The sequence below is a fragment of the Poecile atricapillus genome, chromosome Z (genome assembly GCF_030490865.1).
Source record: "Poecile atricapillus isolate bPoeAtr1 chromosome Z, bPoeAtr1.hap1, whole genome shotgun sequence".
Taxonomy (NCBI): domain Eukaryota; kingdom Metazoa; phylum Chordata; class Aves; order Passeriformes; family Paridae; genus Poecile; species Poecile atricapillus.
The window spans coordinates 73,460,602-73,474,553 of record NC_081289.1 but is presented as its reverse complement, the minus strand read 5'-3'; the positions used below and the strand labels follow the sequence as shown (position 1 = coordinate 73,474,553).

The window sequence follows — 13,952 nt, the reverse complement described above, 5'->3', positions numbered from 1 at the left end:
CTCTTTCTCTGGCTTCCTGTGATTGACCCAAGAAGTTTGTATCTCTGCCAGAGCTCCTTTCCCGTGCTGCAGCAGTGATTCAGATCTTGGGAGTGCCTCCTCTCCTTCCCAAGCTCCAGGAGCCTCTGACATCGAAAAGCACTCCATTGTCTCCTTATTTCAGCAGTGCAAACAGGAGCACAGATGTGAGAAGCACTACGCAGAGTCATGACAAGCAGATGTGGCAAAAATCTGTAGACAGCTGAAGTTGTTGAAGGGCATACCCAAATTCACACCTGCATTTTATTTGAAATGTGTCAACTAGTCAAGTCTGAAATAGGAGATGGGGGCAGGGACAAGAAGCTTTCAAAAAATGTGCAAGACAGCAAGAGGGCCATCAGGAGTTATATATGCCTTTGCACTTTACCTCTGTCAGGACAATTCATCTCAGATGATAGCACATTTGTTTGCGAAACAGATTAATTAAAAGTGGGTAGGGAGGCTGGAGAAGTAAAAACAAATCTGCAGATTCAAACTCCAAAAGCTAAAACTTCTGGAACTGACTTTCAAGTTGCAGATAAGCCCTCAGGAAACTTTCACAAGCTGCTTATAACATGGAATAGCAGCAATGTGCTGAAAGACTCACTGCTTTGATGAGGCCGTGCACCAGAGCATTTTAGTAAAAGATAAGAAATAAAAAATTGAAAGGTCATAACACAACAATCCTTTTATACATTTAGGAAGATGAGGGAGAAGGAAGGAAAGAAGGGTATGCAGTGAAACAAAATATGACCCATACCTTCACTATTATTTCACAGCTGCTATAGATCATGTATCTACCTTCTCCTTTGCTTTAAATCTGAATCTTTACCACTATTTTGATTTTTCCTTTGACATTAAGGAAGTTTTAATGAAATGTCATAGAGTTCCTTAATACAAATACACAAAACTACCCATAAACAAAAACAACAAAGTGTTTTAGTTTTTTGATGGATTTTTTTTTTTTTTTCCCCAGTATGATGTCAGGTAGAGACAATAGGGCATGTGCTTGTTTTAAACCTTTCAGGACACCTTTACAATAAGTTTTGAAGGCATGATTCCCTTCAAGGTCTCATTGCAAACCTCTGACTTGCAAAATTAAGCAGAGCACGCTGGACTTTAGAGTTTACTACTGTTTCCAGCATAGCAGAACCTTTTAGTCTCCTCTTAACTCCACTAAAGAGTGCGTAAACAGCACAGCTACTAACAGTTGGAAAAGGAAAGTGCATTAATAAAACCAAGACTCAAGAAGGCATAAATGAGTGAAAATCTACCTACTACTGTCAGTATTTACAGTCTCACATACGAGATAAGACTTTTAAAAACTTTTTGTTCATGTGGTAGCCCAAGAGAAAACTTGCTATTGGCATGACTGTCCATCTGATGACTAGATCAGCCCAATGCAAACCCCCAATGATAAAAACGATTTCATGCTGCACAGTGCGGAAGCACTCTTCCTGATATAAGAGAGCTTTGCATTGCTTAATCTCTACTCTTTTGCTTTTAAAAAGCCAAATGAATCTTTCTGACAACTAAGCTAGCAATGCATCAGAAAACCTGTGCTGGTTTTGTCTGCAGTAGAGTTAGTTTTCCTCACAGTGGGGCTGTGTTTATTATCAATCCTGTGCTGAACACAGGATTGATAATAAAGACATGCTTTCATAATTGCTGAGCAGAGATTGCACAGAGCCAAGGCTACACTGCGGGGGAGACCAGGGGTACATGGGATCCTGGGAGGGGACACAGCCAGGACACAGAAGTGACTGAAACTGACCAAAGGGATATTCCAGACCATGTGGCATTACAGTCAGTGTATAAAGTGGGGGGAAGAGGAAGGAAGGAGGGGATGTTTGGACTGATGATCTTGTCCTCCCAAGTCACCATCAGTGTGATGGGGCACTGCTCTGCCAGAAATGGCTGAACACCTGCTCAGCCACAGGAAGAAGGGAATTCATTCCTTGGTTTGCTTTGCTTGTGTGCACAGCTTTTGTTTGCCCTATTAAACTGCTTCTCAACTGACAAGGTTTCTACCTCCTACCCTTCTGATTCTCTCCATAATCCTGCTGGTGGGGGAGTGAGTGAGGGGCTGCCTGGGGCTTGGCGGAAGTTAAAACATGAAAAAACCCATTCAGGAAACACATTGTTGTTAACACCTACAAGGGCGCTATCCAACAGAGCAAATAAACATAACTTCATTGCTGGAGAGTTACACTTCACATTTATTTGAGGTCACTAAGCATGCACTATAGGTGAGTTTCTTCTCTCCTGTCCCAGACAGCAAGTGGCAGATAAAAGGTCTGAAACAGTTCAGAAACCTGACACAGATAAAAGTTCCACATCAAATTAGATTTCCTCATCAATATGCTGCCATTTCAAAGACCCCAAAGCTCTGGCTTTGAAGGCCAAGCAGGTACTGATTTCAGAGCTGTGAAGAAAGAGATGTAAATCTCATGTGCTAGCTCCTATGGCAGTTCTAGAAGACTGCAGTGAATATGGCACAGTACCTATGTTTGTTTATACTTCATAACAGATCACCAGGCAGGGTGCCCCAATGATAAAAGCAGCTTCTCAGCAGGACAAATCATCCCAGGTAACACACATCTCTCAATACTCCATTGCTTCAGAAATGTCCCTGTAATTTGCTTTTTGGACATGTTCGAGGACACGCAGCACAGAATCTCCATCCATTCTATTTTACTCCTCTAAGTCATTCAATTCAGCTTGTACCAATTGAAAGTGTCACATAGTTGTATTTTTGCTGGTGTCCTCTCTAATGCAAAGTGGTTCAAGTATGGGACTGCTGAAGACAGCTTTATGGCTCATCTGTGTAATCCTTCAGGCAGTTAAAGTAAAGAAATGCACTTTTAACACTGCTTTGGAAGCTCACTGTCAAGCAAACAAATCCATCAGTTCTTAATCATTCACCAGGCAAAATGAGCTCCAGTATCTAAAGGAATCTTGCACATGTCAATACTGCAACTTTCCACATTTTTAACATCATTTTCCCACAACAGCACACAGGCAAACAACCGGACCAAAGCTTCCTTTCCAAAAACAGCTGTGGTATTCTTTCTTGGGTTGTTTCTTTTGACTAACAATTGGCCCCTGGAACTTTCCCAGGGCCCGGCTGTGCCTCCATGAGCTGAACACCAGCCTCAAGTTTCTACACAGAGAAGCTGACAGTAATTAATCCTGAGGCTCTTACCTCCTCTGAATTGGCTGCCCAGATTCATTCTCACTGCCACCAGATGGGTTCCTTCGGCGAGAGTAAGGAAACTTCGGTGATTTATTGCGATCACTGGCAGAATTATACAGTCCACTAAGGTTAAAAAGAGAGAGAAAATACTCAGCTTTAACATTTCCAGGGCAGTTAGGCCAGCTAACTGAGATTCAGCTTACAAAAATTAAAAGATTCATGCACACACAGGGGAGTATTTGACTATAGAAGCTTTTCTGGGTGTTAGTGTGATTTCTACGTAAATGCAGATAGTACTGCTTTCTAGCAATACATTTTTCACAGTAAACCTTGAAATGTAGGAGAGAGACCTCTTATCATTGCCAAGTCATCAACTCTAAGCTTACAAAATATAGATTTTAGTCTATTAGTATTCTTTTACCATACTAAAATTTCTGTGCTTTATTATCGCATATCCAACCCAGAGCTAGGCATTCTTCATGTTTTCCGTGGCTGTAAGTATGAAAACTTTCCATGTTCTATCATGACATACATCTTCATCACAAAGCTGATGTTTGGGAACATGAAACAATTCCATCCCCATTTCTCTTCTGTTCATCCACAGACAAACCTCTTCCATTGGCATGGAGGTGTTCCAACCTCCAGATTTCTTTCTGCTTTCCTAAAAGCCTCTGCCTTTCAAACTGAATCCTTTCTTTGTCATCTGCTTCTGCAGACAGCTGGTTACAGCACTGCTCTGCACAGGTGAAAAGTTCCCACAGCTCATCTCAATGAGAATTATTATTAAGAGCTGTGAAAGCCTCTGTGCAACATCCAGCCTGCTTATGCATCTAAACCTACATAGTGCTTTAGAATGAATAGATTTGCAAAAACTCAATTCTAGCATTGTTTGGCTCCTGCAAGATCAAACCCCCTGCTGTCCTGAAAGCAACTGAAACACTGGAGACATAAAGTGACAAGATGACATTACTTTTCTAAAAACAACCAAAGAAAGGCTTGTCCTAGCAAAAGACTATTTGCTTGCTGCTTTGTGCCTTACTCTACAACCTACTGCTGTTTAGAGGAGCACAAGGGGTGCATAAGGTATAGATCTGAACTGTCAGAGAAAAGCAGGACCATTCTGGATTACACTTTAGATGCTGTCTGGTTGCTGTTTCCAACAGCAGCTGTAAAAAGCCATCTCCAGGCAGCAGAAGCCTGAAGACAGCTCCCCAGTGCTCCCTGCATCCCACACCATTCCCAGCCCAGGGGACTTACTGAGCCAGCTGCTGCTTCTCTGTCTTCAGAAGCCCTTCAGGATTTTTGTTCCATGACTCACCCAGCTCCCCCAGGAATTCACCTCCTTGCAAAGGAGGACCACAGATCTCCCACTCATGGTGAGTCAATACTGACTGCCTTTATGAACACTTTTACACCACCTTCAATAGCTTCACCTGAAGATCCTTAGTTCTTTTGCTGGAAAAAAAAGTCCTGATCGCTTTCTGTTTTCTCAGTACAACTCGTGATTTTCTAGATGTCATCCCCTGAAATTGCCTCTTTTACAGGAAGATTCCTGTCTGCTCTGCCTTTGCTCCTTGTACAGATTTACTGCAGAGTCTTTCACATTTTTGATCCCCTTTGCTTCCTCACTCAAAGCCCATTCCTTTTCCTGAGATAAGGACATCAGGACTGCTTCCAAAATTCATGGAGTACATATGTGATCCACCAATTTATATAATGGCATGAAGCTGCTCTCTTGATTTACTCATAATTGCTAATTGTTTTTCTGACTGCTACACAGCTGATGTTTTCTTTGTTATCCATCATAATTCCATATGATTGCACAGTACTTCATATTAAACAGAAATCTAGGGTTATTTTCTTTTGTCCTCACGCACCTCTCTTTACATTTTTTGACTCAATAGAATCCACCCATCAGTCACACTTCAGGAGCCTTTCTGCCACTCTCCACAGACATATTTCTCACTATCCTAAACAATTCCATATCATCACCAAAGTTTATTACCCCTTTTTCAAGTTCTTTGACAAATATACTAAATATCAGAGGTCTATAAACAGATCTCTAAAGAAAGCCACTGCTGACATTCATTCACTGGCTACCTCCTCCTACACGTACTTTCCTAATTTTTAACTATTTATTTATCCATGAAAGAACCTATCTGCTTACATGCAATACACATCTATTATGAATCAAATAGCACATTAATATATTATATTAATAACCTTCAACTTTCTGCTGTTGTATGATATTTACCATTGCAGAATACCGAAGTCATCAAGTCTTGTCTTACCTCTGTGGGCCATTTTCCTCCCATGGAGCACTTGTTTTACTTCTTTGTGTTTCTGGGCTGTTTTCATTTTTCATCTTCTTAAAGCTAAATAAAAGTACAGGTGTATATATATATATGTATATGTTTATTTTTAAAAAAAACAAGCAACTTCATACACAGATCATATTTTCTTTTGTGCTGACCACTTAAAATTTAATTTTAAAGGCATACACTCATTAAAGAGATCCACCCTGGCATATAGTTACTTATTTGTTATGTGAAAGGGGCAAAGAGTTGCTATGTTGAAAAATCTCTCCTAAAAAGAGCAATTATAAAGGGAAGGAGAAAGAAGAGGGGAAAAAAAAAGAAGGAAAAAAAAATCGTCTCTGCAAGCTCATAATTGTGGAAGCACTGAGTCAGAAAAACAGGCAATCCTGTCTCCAAAAAAACAAGAACAAATACTTAGGCAAGAAGTCTAGCAGTAGGGCAAACACACAATATGATCTCATAGCCTTCCATAATATACAGTTAAGAGATTATTGAATCAGAGGCTATACCTTCTTTTTTATTTTACAAAGCTCTTAATGAAACTTTTTTCCATGGATTTACTTAAATACCTTTCAAATTTTTTTTTTAATTTTTGTCATAAATAGTGTCTGGTAGGAGTATGTTCCAGTATCTGGCTATGACATAAACAATTATTTAACATTATTTCAAAACTTCTACCTGGTTCAAAACTTCCATCCCTTGTTCCTGACTGTTTCTGTGTTTATAGAAAGAAATAAAGAAAAACAAACAGCTATGAACGATGGCTGCCTAATCAAAAACTCCACCCCTTGATGTATTTTTTACACATTTTTAACTGTCTTATCTCTTTTCCGAGTGAAAGAACCACAGACTACTTAACCTCTCCCAGTACAGGAGTCACCACATACCTCAGATTACCCTTATCATATTTCTCTACCATTTTTCCAGGTGCACAGTACCTACTTTAAAATGGGAGCAACAAAGGCAGGGGTGATGAAAACTATTCAAAGCATGACAGATCACAGGTTCATAGGTTCGCAGGGCAGCATATCCTTCTCATACCCTCCCCAGCAAAGCCTTGGGTTTTATTTTTGCCAGAAAGATGTTTTTGTGGAAGAGCTGACTTCACTGACTGCTGCAAGGCAATGTACCAGGACAGTCAGAGAGATATATTAGCATTTGTAACCAGCTTCTGACAGCTGGTTACAGATATATCAGCATTGTTACAGCTTCTGACCCATTAAAGCTCCCAGATAATTGCCACTTCAAATACTGGGAAGTGGCTTTTAGCTGAAGCATGCCCCTGTCCTTGCCAATGGCTCAGCAGAGCTTTTCCATCTCTAGAGCTCTTTTCCTGTATGGACAAGCAGTTTACCTGAGACAGAAAGAGGCAGCCACATTGATTTCCACCAAGGTCATCAAGAAATATTACTGACAGCAACTCCATACAATCATCATATAGTTATAAAGTGCAACTCAAGCATAAAAAATAAAAGCTTTACTGTTGCTTACAGAGAGGAGGATATAAGCTGGGAGTTCTTTCCCCAGAGCAGGAAATGACAGACTCAGCTTTATGAAGGAATCGTGGCTACTTAACTCACTAATCCACTTCTAACCCCAGCCTTTGGTTACTACAGGTCAGAGTTAATCATTTAATTCTCACAGAGTGAACAAAATACAAAGCTACAGTAAGTCAGCAGGAAAAGAAATTAAATTACACCTTATCAGGTAAATCATTTGCTTAATACTGCACCCATTAATTATTGACTCATAGGTGCATGCAATCTATTCCCAGGCTTAAAAATATGTTCTTACTGCAGACTGAGCAAGTAATCCAGATAAATACATTTCTGTCCCATACTGCAAAAAGGAATTGATCTGCACAGCATGAACTACTGAACAGTACCTAGGTTGAACTTAAACAACGGTGAATAGTTTTCAAGTCTTAAAAAGAGAAAGAAAAAGTACCTGGGAGGTGAATTTACTGCATTAAATTCCCAAGTCATTTTTCATTTGAGCAGTCACACACTTTACAGACAGAAAATTAGAGCATGGCAGCTCTTCAAATACCAGCAGTATCTCCAGGAATGCAGTTGCAAAAGGTACTGAGTTCATTCAAAGTATCTGAAAGGGTTAAGATCTGAATTTCATGTGAGACTTCATTGGGGGGTTTTTATAATTTGAGTTGATACCACTTACATAGAAGTGATTATCTATAGATCTCAACAGTGAATAAGATGTTAAATATGAAAACTCAGCTTCTGAACACTACTGAAAGATGTTCTGCAAGCATCACTGACAACTAATGCAAGAATTACACAGGATGGAGCAAACTTCCAAACTCTTAAGTGCTACACAATTTTTGTGTGCTGCCTCCCACATACGTGAAGCCAGGCAGACCTAAAAGGTGTTCTTCATGAGCAGACAGACACAGAGAACAATAAATCAAATCCTAAATAGAAAAACAACTTCCAAACCCCTTTTTTTTTCTGGAAGTGACTAACGCTGTCTAAAATATGACTCAGTAAGAATCTGCCTGTGAGATGCTTTTAAACTGTCAAGATAAGAAACTAAACTCAGAAACCTTGAAGCTGTCATATTGAGAGCCACTTATTCTGGCTCTTCCTCTAAAACCTGCCTATCAATTTTTTTTAACAGCTCATTGTTACAAATTCTGTAGTGAAGGAGTCCCATGCCTCCCAGAAAAAAAATCTCTGCACTAAGGAATAATGGTATCTTTTGCTTTATATCTTTCTTTCTCCTAACAAATCACAGAACAACACAATAGTGGGGTAGTCAGGTTTTTCTGGATGTCATCTGGTCCAGCTGCCTGCTCCAGCAGGATGATCCAGATTCAGTTGCCCAGAACTATTCCCAGACAACTGTGGAATTATCTCCAAGGATGGAGACTCCACCACTTTCCTGGACAACCTTTGCCAGTACTCAGTCATCTGCACAGGGAAAAATTGTATCCTGACATTCAGAGGGAATCTCCTGTCTTTCAGTGTGTTCACATCTAGACCTGTCACTGGGCACCACTAGAAAGAGCCTGGATCAATCCTCTTTGTGCCTTCCCTCCATGTATTTTTTTACCTTTGTATTGTTTTCCACTTAATGGTTTAGCTTCAGAGTGACCAAGTGGCAAAATCATAAACTTTCTTTTAACACAGGATTAGCATTGTTTTCTAAGGGCTAGAATAGTGGATTGTATTTCCCTCAAAATGAGAAAGCAATTTAACTCAGCTTATCTTTTGGAGGTCAACTGTTCTAAATATTAGGCAATAGAGAACACTATCCACCAAGTACTTCCAGCAAATCAGTAAATCTATTAGATCCTTTTTCAGAGGTCTGTCCAGACACCTAGCTTGTGAAGCCAACAGCTTCAATGTATAGGTAAGCCCAGTTAAGGGTTACTCACTCAAGAAGAAACACAACTGTCACGATTGCCAAGCATGCAGAGACAGATATCCAGGCAACTAAACAACAGTTAAGTGCTGTGTTTTTTGACTCATTCTTTTGTCAGACAATTCTTTTTTTTCTGATTCAGGCACATAAATTCCTTCTAAAATTAGGGGTGGGGATATAAACCCATTTCTGAATCTGTGTCTTACCGCTTCCTTTCAAACATGCTTAAAAACTAGAGAGGTGCACTTCAGCACTGATAAATGAGACACAGAAGTCCAGAGGAGCCCTGGCAGTTCACTACTCATACAGATCAGGAACATTCCTGATTTTTATTACAATTTCAACAGTGTAATGGGCAATCACTGCAAGATTAACAAACCTGCTGGGAGAGAGCCCGTGCCCAGCTCCTCCCTGCCCATACACCCCAAGCTTGCCTTGTTGAGAGATAGAAGGCCCATGCCCTGAGGGCTCTGACAGCCAGCCCACAGCTTCCAGGGGAGAGACTAACAGGACTTCACACGACTATCCTGACCAGTGCCCTTTGGGTCATTACCCAAATTTTCCTATCTAAACCTGAGACTATCTGCCTTCCCATTAACTTGTGCTGATTTATGGGTTTTCAAACCACGTGCCACCTGAAATCCCTATTCTGCATTGATTGGAAGATCAGGGTTTTATAAAATTAATTACTTGGCAACACTCTCTGACCTTTGTCAGCAAATGATCAGATGGTCCTGAACTCAAGTGCAAGATAAACATGTTCCTCTATCCAATGTGTTGTACAACCTATTAAAAGCTGTATGGAAACTTATGGCCTACATACCCTTTCACTGGAGAAGGTGCAATAATTTTAGTAGTTCCTTCATTTTCTCCATTTGTTGTAATCTGGCTCGTGTTCTTAGAACCTGGAAAACAAAACAAAACAAAACAGATAAGTCCTGTAGCATAAATGTTTGCACACCTATTCAGCATAATCACCTACAGGGCAGCATGAGAGATAAAATGACACAATAAGATAGCTGGTGCACACTCCTCTTGTTAAAAGTGTGTAAGGATCACATCTTTGTGTCTTATCCTTATTTCTAGTTGTACCAGAGCTAAGTAAAGTTTAACATGAAGCACATTCACTACTCTTCCACATTAAGACTGGGAAGTCTGAACCTGTTGTTCTCAAAGGGATACTCTACCACTGTCAACAGAAGAAAATTCCCTGATCAGTCAACAATGAGAATAAAGGCATAAGGAGAATACACTTTGGTTGCTGCTGGTGCTACGATTTCAGTTTCCATGCTATGCTATTAATATTAATCTGTAATTTTCCTTTAGTTCACACATTCTGTTTCCACCTAATTGGCAAATTCAGACACTGTCGCCGCTGAAGATGAATAGATCACACAGACACAGGTTGAGGTGTGGTGAAAAGAAGAGAGGGTTTATTTTTCCTCCCAGGATTTATAGGCTTCTGACCACAGCCAGGGATTGGATGGTCAGGATAACACCTTCTCACTGCACTGGCCATGAGAGATGCCCATCACAGGACGTGTAACAGAAAGAATGTACACATATCTATGTTTACAGTTACTGTCCTGGGAAAGTCTTTAGAAAACCATGTCAGCAAGCTCAGAAGCTGAGTTTTCAGGGCGACAAGACACTTCTTACAAAGTTGTTACTATCTATAGAAGATGTCAAGTAGAACAACGAAACTGTATCATCATTGATGTAGACCTCCTCTGGAGAGAATTCTGAGCATGTTCATTGAAAATAACAAAGTAGATTGAGATTATAATACAGTATCTTCTGGACATGAGCAACAGCATCACAGTGTTGTTAATACAGCGGTACAAACTCCAAGTCATTTTGACTGGATAAAACAAAAATGTGATGTCTTAATTTAAGCTGGGAAAAGATTTTGCATGGTAAGTTTTCTCCTCAGCCTCAGAGAAAGGATTTCTTCACAATCTCCTTCAACTTCCCATACCACCCCTTTGGCAAACAGTCTCTGGACCCTACTTCAACACAAATACTTGATATTTTCTAAGGCATTTTGTGGGCTCATCAGTTGGTTCTCTTACAGGTTAGATTTGCCAGTCTTCTGCAGAAATCAGCAAATACATAACTTTTCAAACAAAGGAACTGATCTCAGTACTTCACATATTCCTCTGTGAGGAAATTTTCAATTAAGTCACAGAACATCCTTTTATTACTTAATGGAGTAATAAAAACTTGTTCTCCAAAATGTATCATAGCAGTGAAACAACTCCCAGAAAAACAGCCAAGGGTCAGATGATAAGGTAATAGACACCTCCAGAAGTGCTGGTTTGATATGTGTAGCAATATCCTTACCATTCTGCAGGCACCCACTCACCTCTGGGTGTCAGGTCATGGTGGGTAATCAGGAGCTTTCTGTCCACACAGAAACTGTAATGATTGTCTCCAAGTATGCTCCACCTGGTGTATCTTTTACTGACTACAGTGCTGTTCTACCAGCTTATACCTCTGTATAATTACCTAATATAAAAGAGCAGACCCCAAAAACACTGTCCAAACACTAAGCCCATTGCAAAAATGTAGGTGTATCACTGTTTCTCGCTTGCTGAGGCAATAGGCCTCTCAAAAATACCTTAGGCAGAAATCTTGAATATCCCATTAGTGGATGGTTTCCCTGGTTGTTTAAATATAATTATAATTATAAATATAAATATTTTATTTATAACAAATTAATTTTATTTATAATAAATTACTTTTAAATTACTTTTTTATTTATTATTATTTACTTTATTTTTAAGAATAAAAAGTACTTTATCCTTACCTGGATAAGGTACTCTCAGGATTGACTGCACTGCACTGAATTTTTCCAGTGAGGTAAATGCACACACTTAATTCCCTTTTACAGCCATCTTGATGCTGATATGTCCATTCAATTCACACCAACTATTACATTTTTAAAAACTCAAGTGTCCAAAACCTCTATCAGCCAACCAGGTATTTGTCCAAAGTATCAGCCTGGTAAGGTAGTTAGCTTGTCATGCCTGTTTCTTATCAGGTGAAGCCACTTATCTGACATTATCTGGAAATAGTGTTTGTGTTTAAACCAAGTCGTGAGAACAGCAGATAGTGAGACCAAATGGAAAGCATGCAGTAAGAGCTCATGCTTTGCACCCTGAGCCCAAAAACCCGAATGGACTTCCTTATGCCTACACCAGCACAGCCTACTCTGCGATAATGGCTGTTTCCATCATTAGTTTCTAAGCCTGTAGTCTTAAGAGTTTGTTCATCTCATGTTCCATGACTGCAGTGCAGAAGCACATCCATCCTTTTACCAAACACTGGATTTTAAGTAAACTTGAAAATATAAAGCTCAAAGTATATAAATTAGGAAATAGCTAAAATCACCCCAAGATATATTTTCTCAAAAATCTAACTTTCAAACCCAATCTTACAATTTTCTGGGAAAAGATTTTGACTGGGCCAGACCAACAGTTCTACCTACCATGGCTACTAATAAGGTAGTAACAGGGATCTGTGGCAAAATGTGATTGCTTAAGGATTTTCACAATACAGACAGTACTGTAATTGTAACACCTACACCTAGCTCTCCACCTGGCTTCTAAATCAGAATGGCAGCAGTTGTTTTACACTGGTTTACACAACTACCCCACATACAAAGGCAGGGACAAACCAAGTCTTCAGCTACCAAACAACAACAACAAACCCTAAGCAATGTGTTTTCCACCACTGAATAAACTCAGACCCACAGCAACAGGTCTGGTCACATCAATGTTTGTCCTGAGAGGATGTTCCCAAGGAGCTTTTCATGTTCACAATTGAGCCAAAAAAATAATGAACACTTTCACTCTACATCGTGAATGCTGAGCATTATCAGCCTGGCCCTAAGACAGCAAGACAGAGAAGCAAGAGATCCTGTTCCATGTTTGAGTTCATTATTTGCAAGCAGTGCAAAATGCAACTGTAATTCTCTCTCAGCTGAAAGGGGAAAAATAAGCAAATTAAACAAGTTACGCTTATCTCACTCACAAGGCTTGACAGAACAAAACAAAAACCTCTTTCTCTAAATGAACACCAATTTGAATACCAGCCTAAACATACAGTAAAAAAACCCCTCATGCACTAATATAAAAACACAGTCTAATTCTAATATAAAATCATAGCTATTAAAGTTTCCTGATACCATTTTTCAACTAGCCCTAGACCAACTGAGATATAAAATGTATTAAACAAGTGACAAAATGGAGGTTACTGCATTTTAAACCACTGGAATCTGTATTCTAGGAAAATAATCTGCCATACTAACGCCAAAAGGTCTGCACTGTTCATCCTATCAAGGGAAGCAATCAATGGCAGTGGCTTTTATACACAAAAGATAGTTTCTCTCTGTTGACAGTATCATCTCATTCAATCTCACTGTTAAACCACAAATATTTTTACTGAAAACAGAAATAATATTTTCTGTCATTGTTTTGGCTGGCACCTGCTCAAGCTCTTAACCAAGACTTCATCAAGTGTCTGCAGTCCTACCTCAGTGTACTTCAGTGGACCAATGAGACAAAGAAACATTATTGTTCAGCTCTGGTAGAGATAACTAACCTCTACCTTCAGGTAGCAGAAAGAAATATAAAAAGCACATACTGTGTTTATAACACCAGAACATATACACAAAGAGAAGCAGTAAGGGAAAGGGTTTTAATTAGATGTCAGAGGTTAGAGGTTTTAGCACTTCACAGACATTTATCTGATGGAGGCAATGCCAATTTTATATGCTTCAGTCATGCTCTTGTTCTAACTGTCCCCAAAACCACTGCTGTGGCTGGTCCCATCAGTGGGGCCAATAGATTTAAAAAAAAAAAAAAAAAAAAAAAAGATTAAACAAAATCAAAATGGCTAACTGCACTGGCTGCAAAAATGAAGCCTAGAACATTTCACTTTGCAGTTTAAAAAAAAGATAGAAAGGGACAGAAGCAGATGAGGAAACATGCTGAACTCAGAGTAGGTGGAAGGAATTTATTTCATATGGGTTA

General features: G+C 39.5%; 1 protein-coding gene across 1 annotated transcript in view; it reads right to left on the bottom strand.

The window, feature by feature from the left end:
* Nucleotides 1–13,952, bottom strand: part of EPB41L4A (erythrocyte membrane protein band 4.1 like 4A) — a 126,012-nt gene that overhangs the window by 22,254 nt on the left and 89,806 nt on the right. Inside the window, exons 13-15 of the mRNA XM_058827262.1 lie at nucleotides 9,740–9,821; nucleotides 5,506–5,589; nucleotides 3,224–3,337 (exon numbers count right to left, since the gene is read on the bottom strand). Of these exons, the coding sequence (XP_058683245.1) occupies nucleotides 3,224–3,337; nucleotides 5,506–5,589; nucleotides 9,740–9,821 (280 nt within the window). The remainder of the gene's footprint in view (nucleotides 1–3,223; nucleotides 3,338–5,505; nucleotides 5,590–9,739; nucleotides 9,822–13,952) is intronic.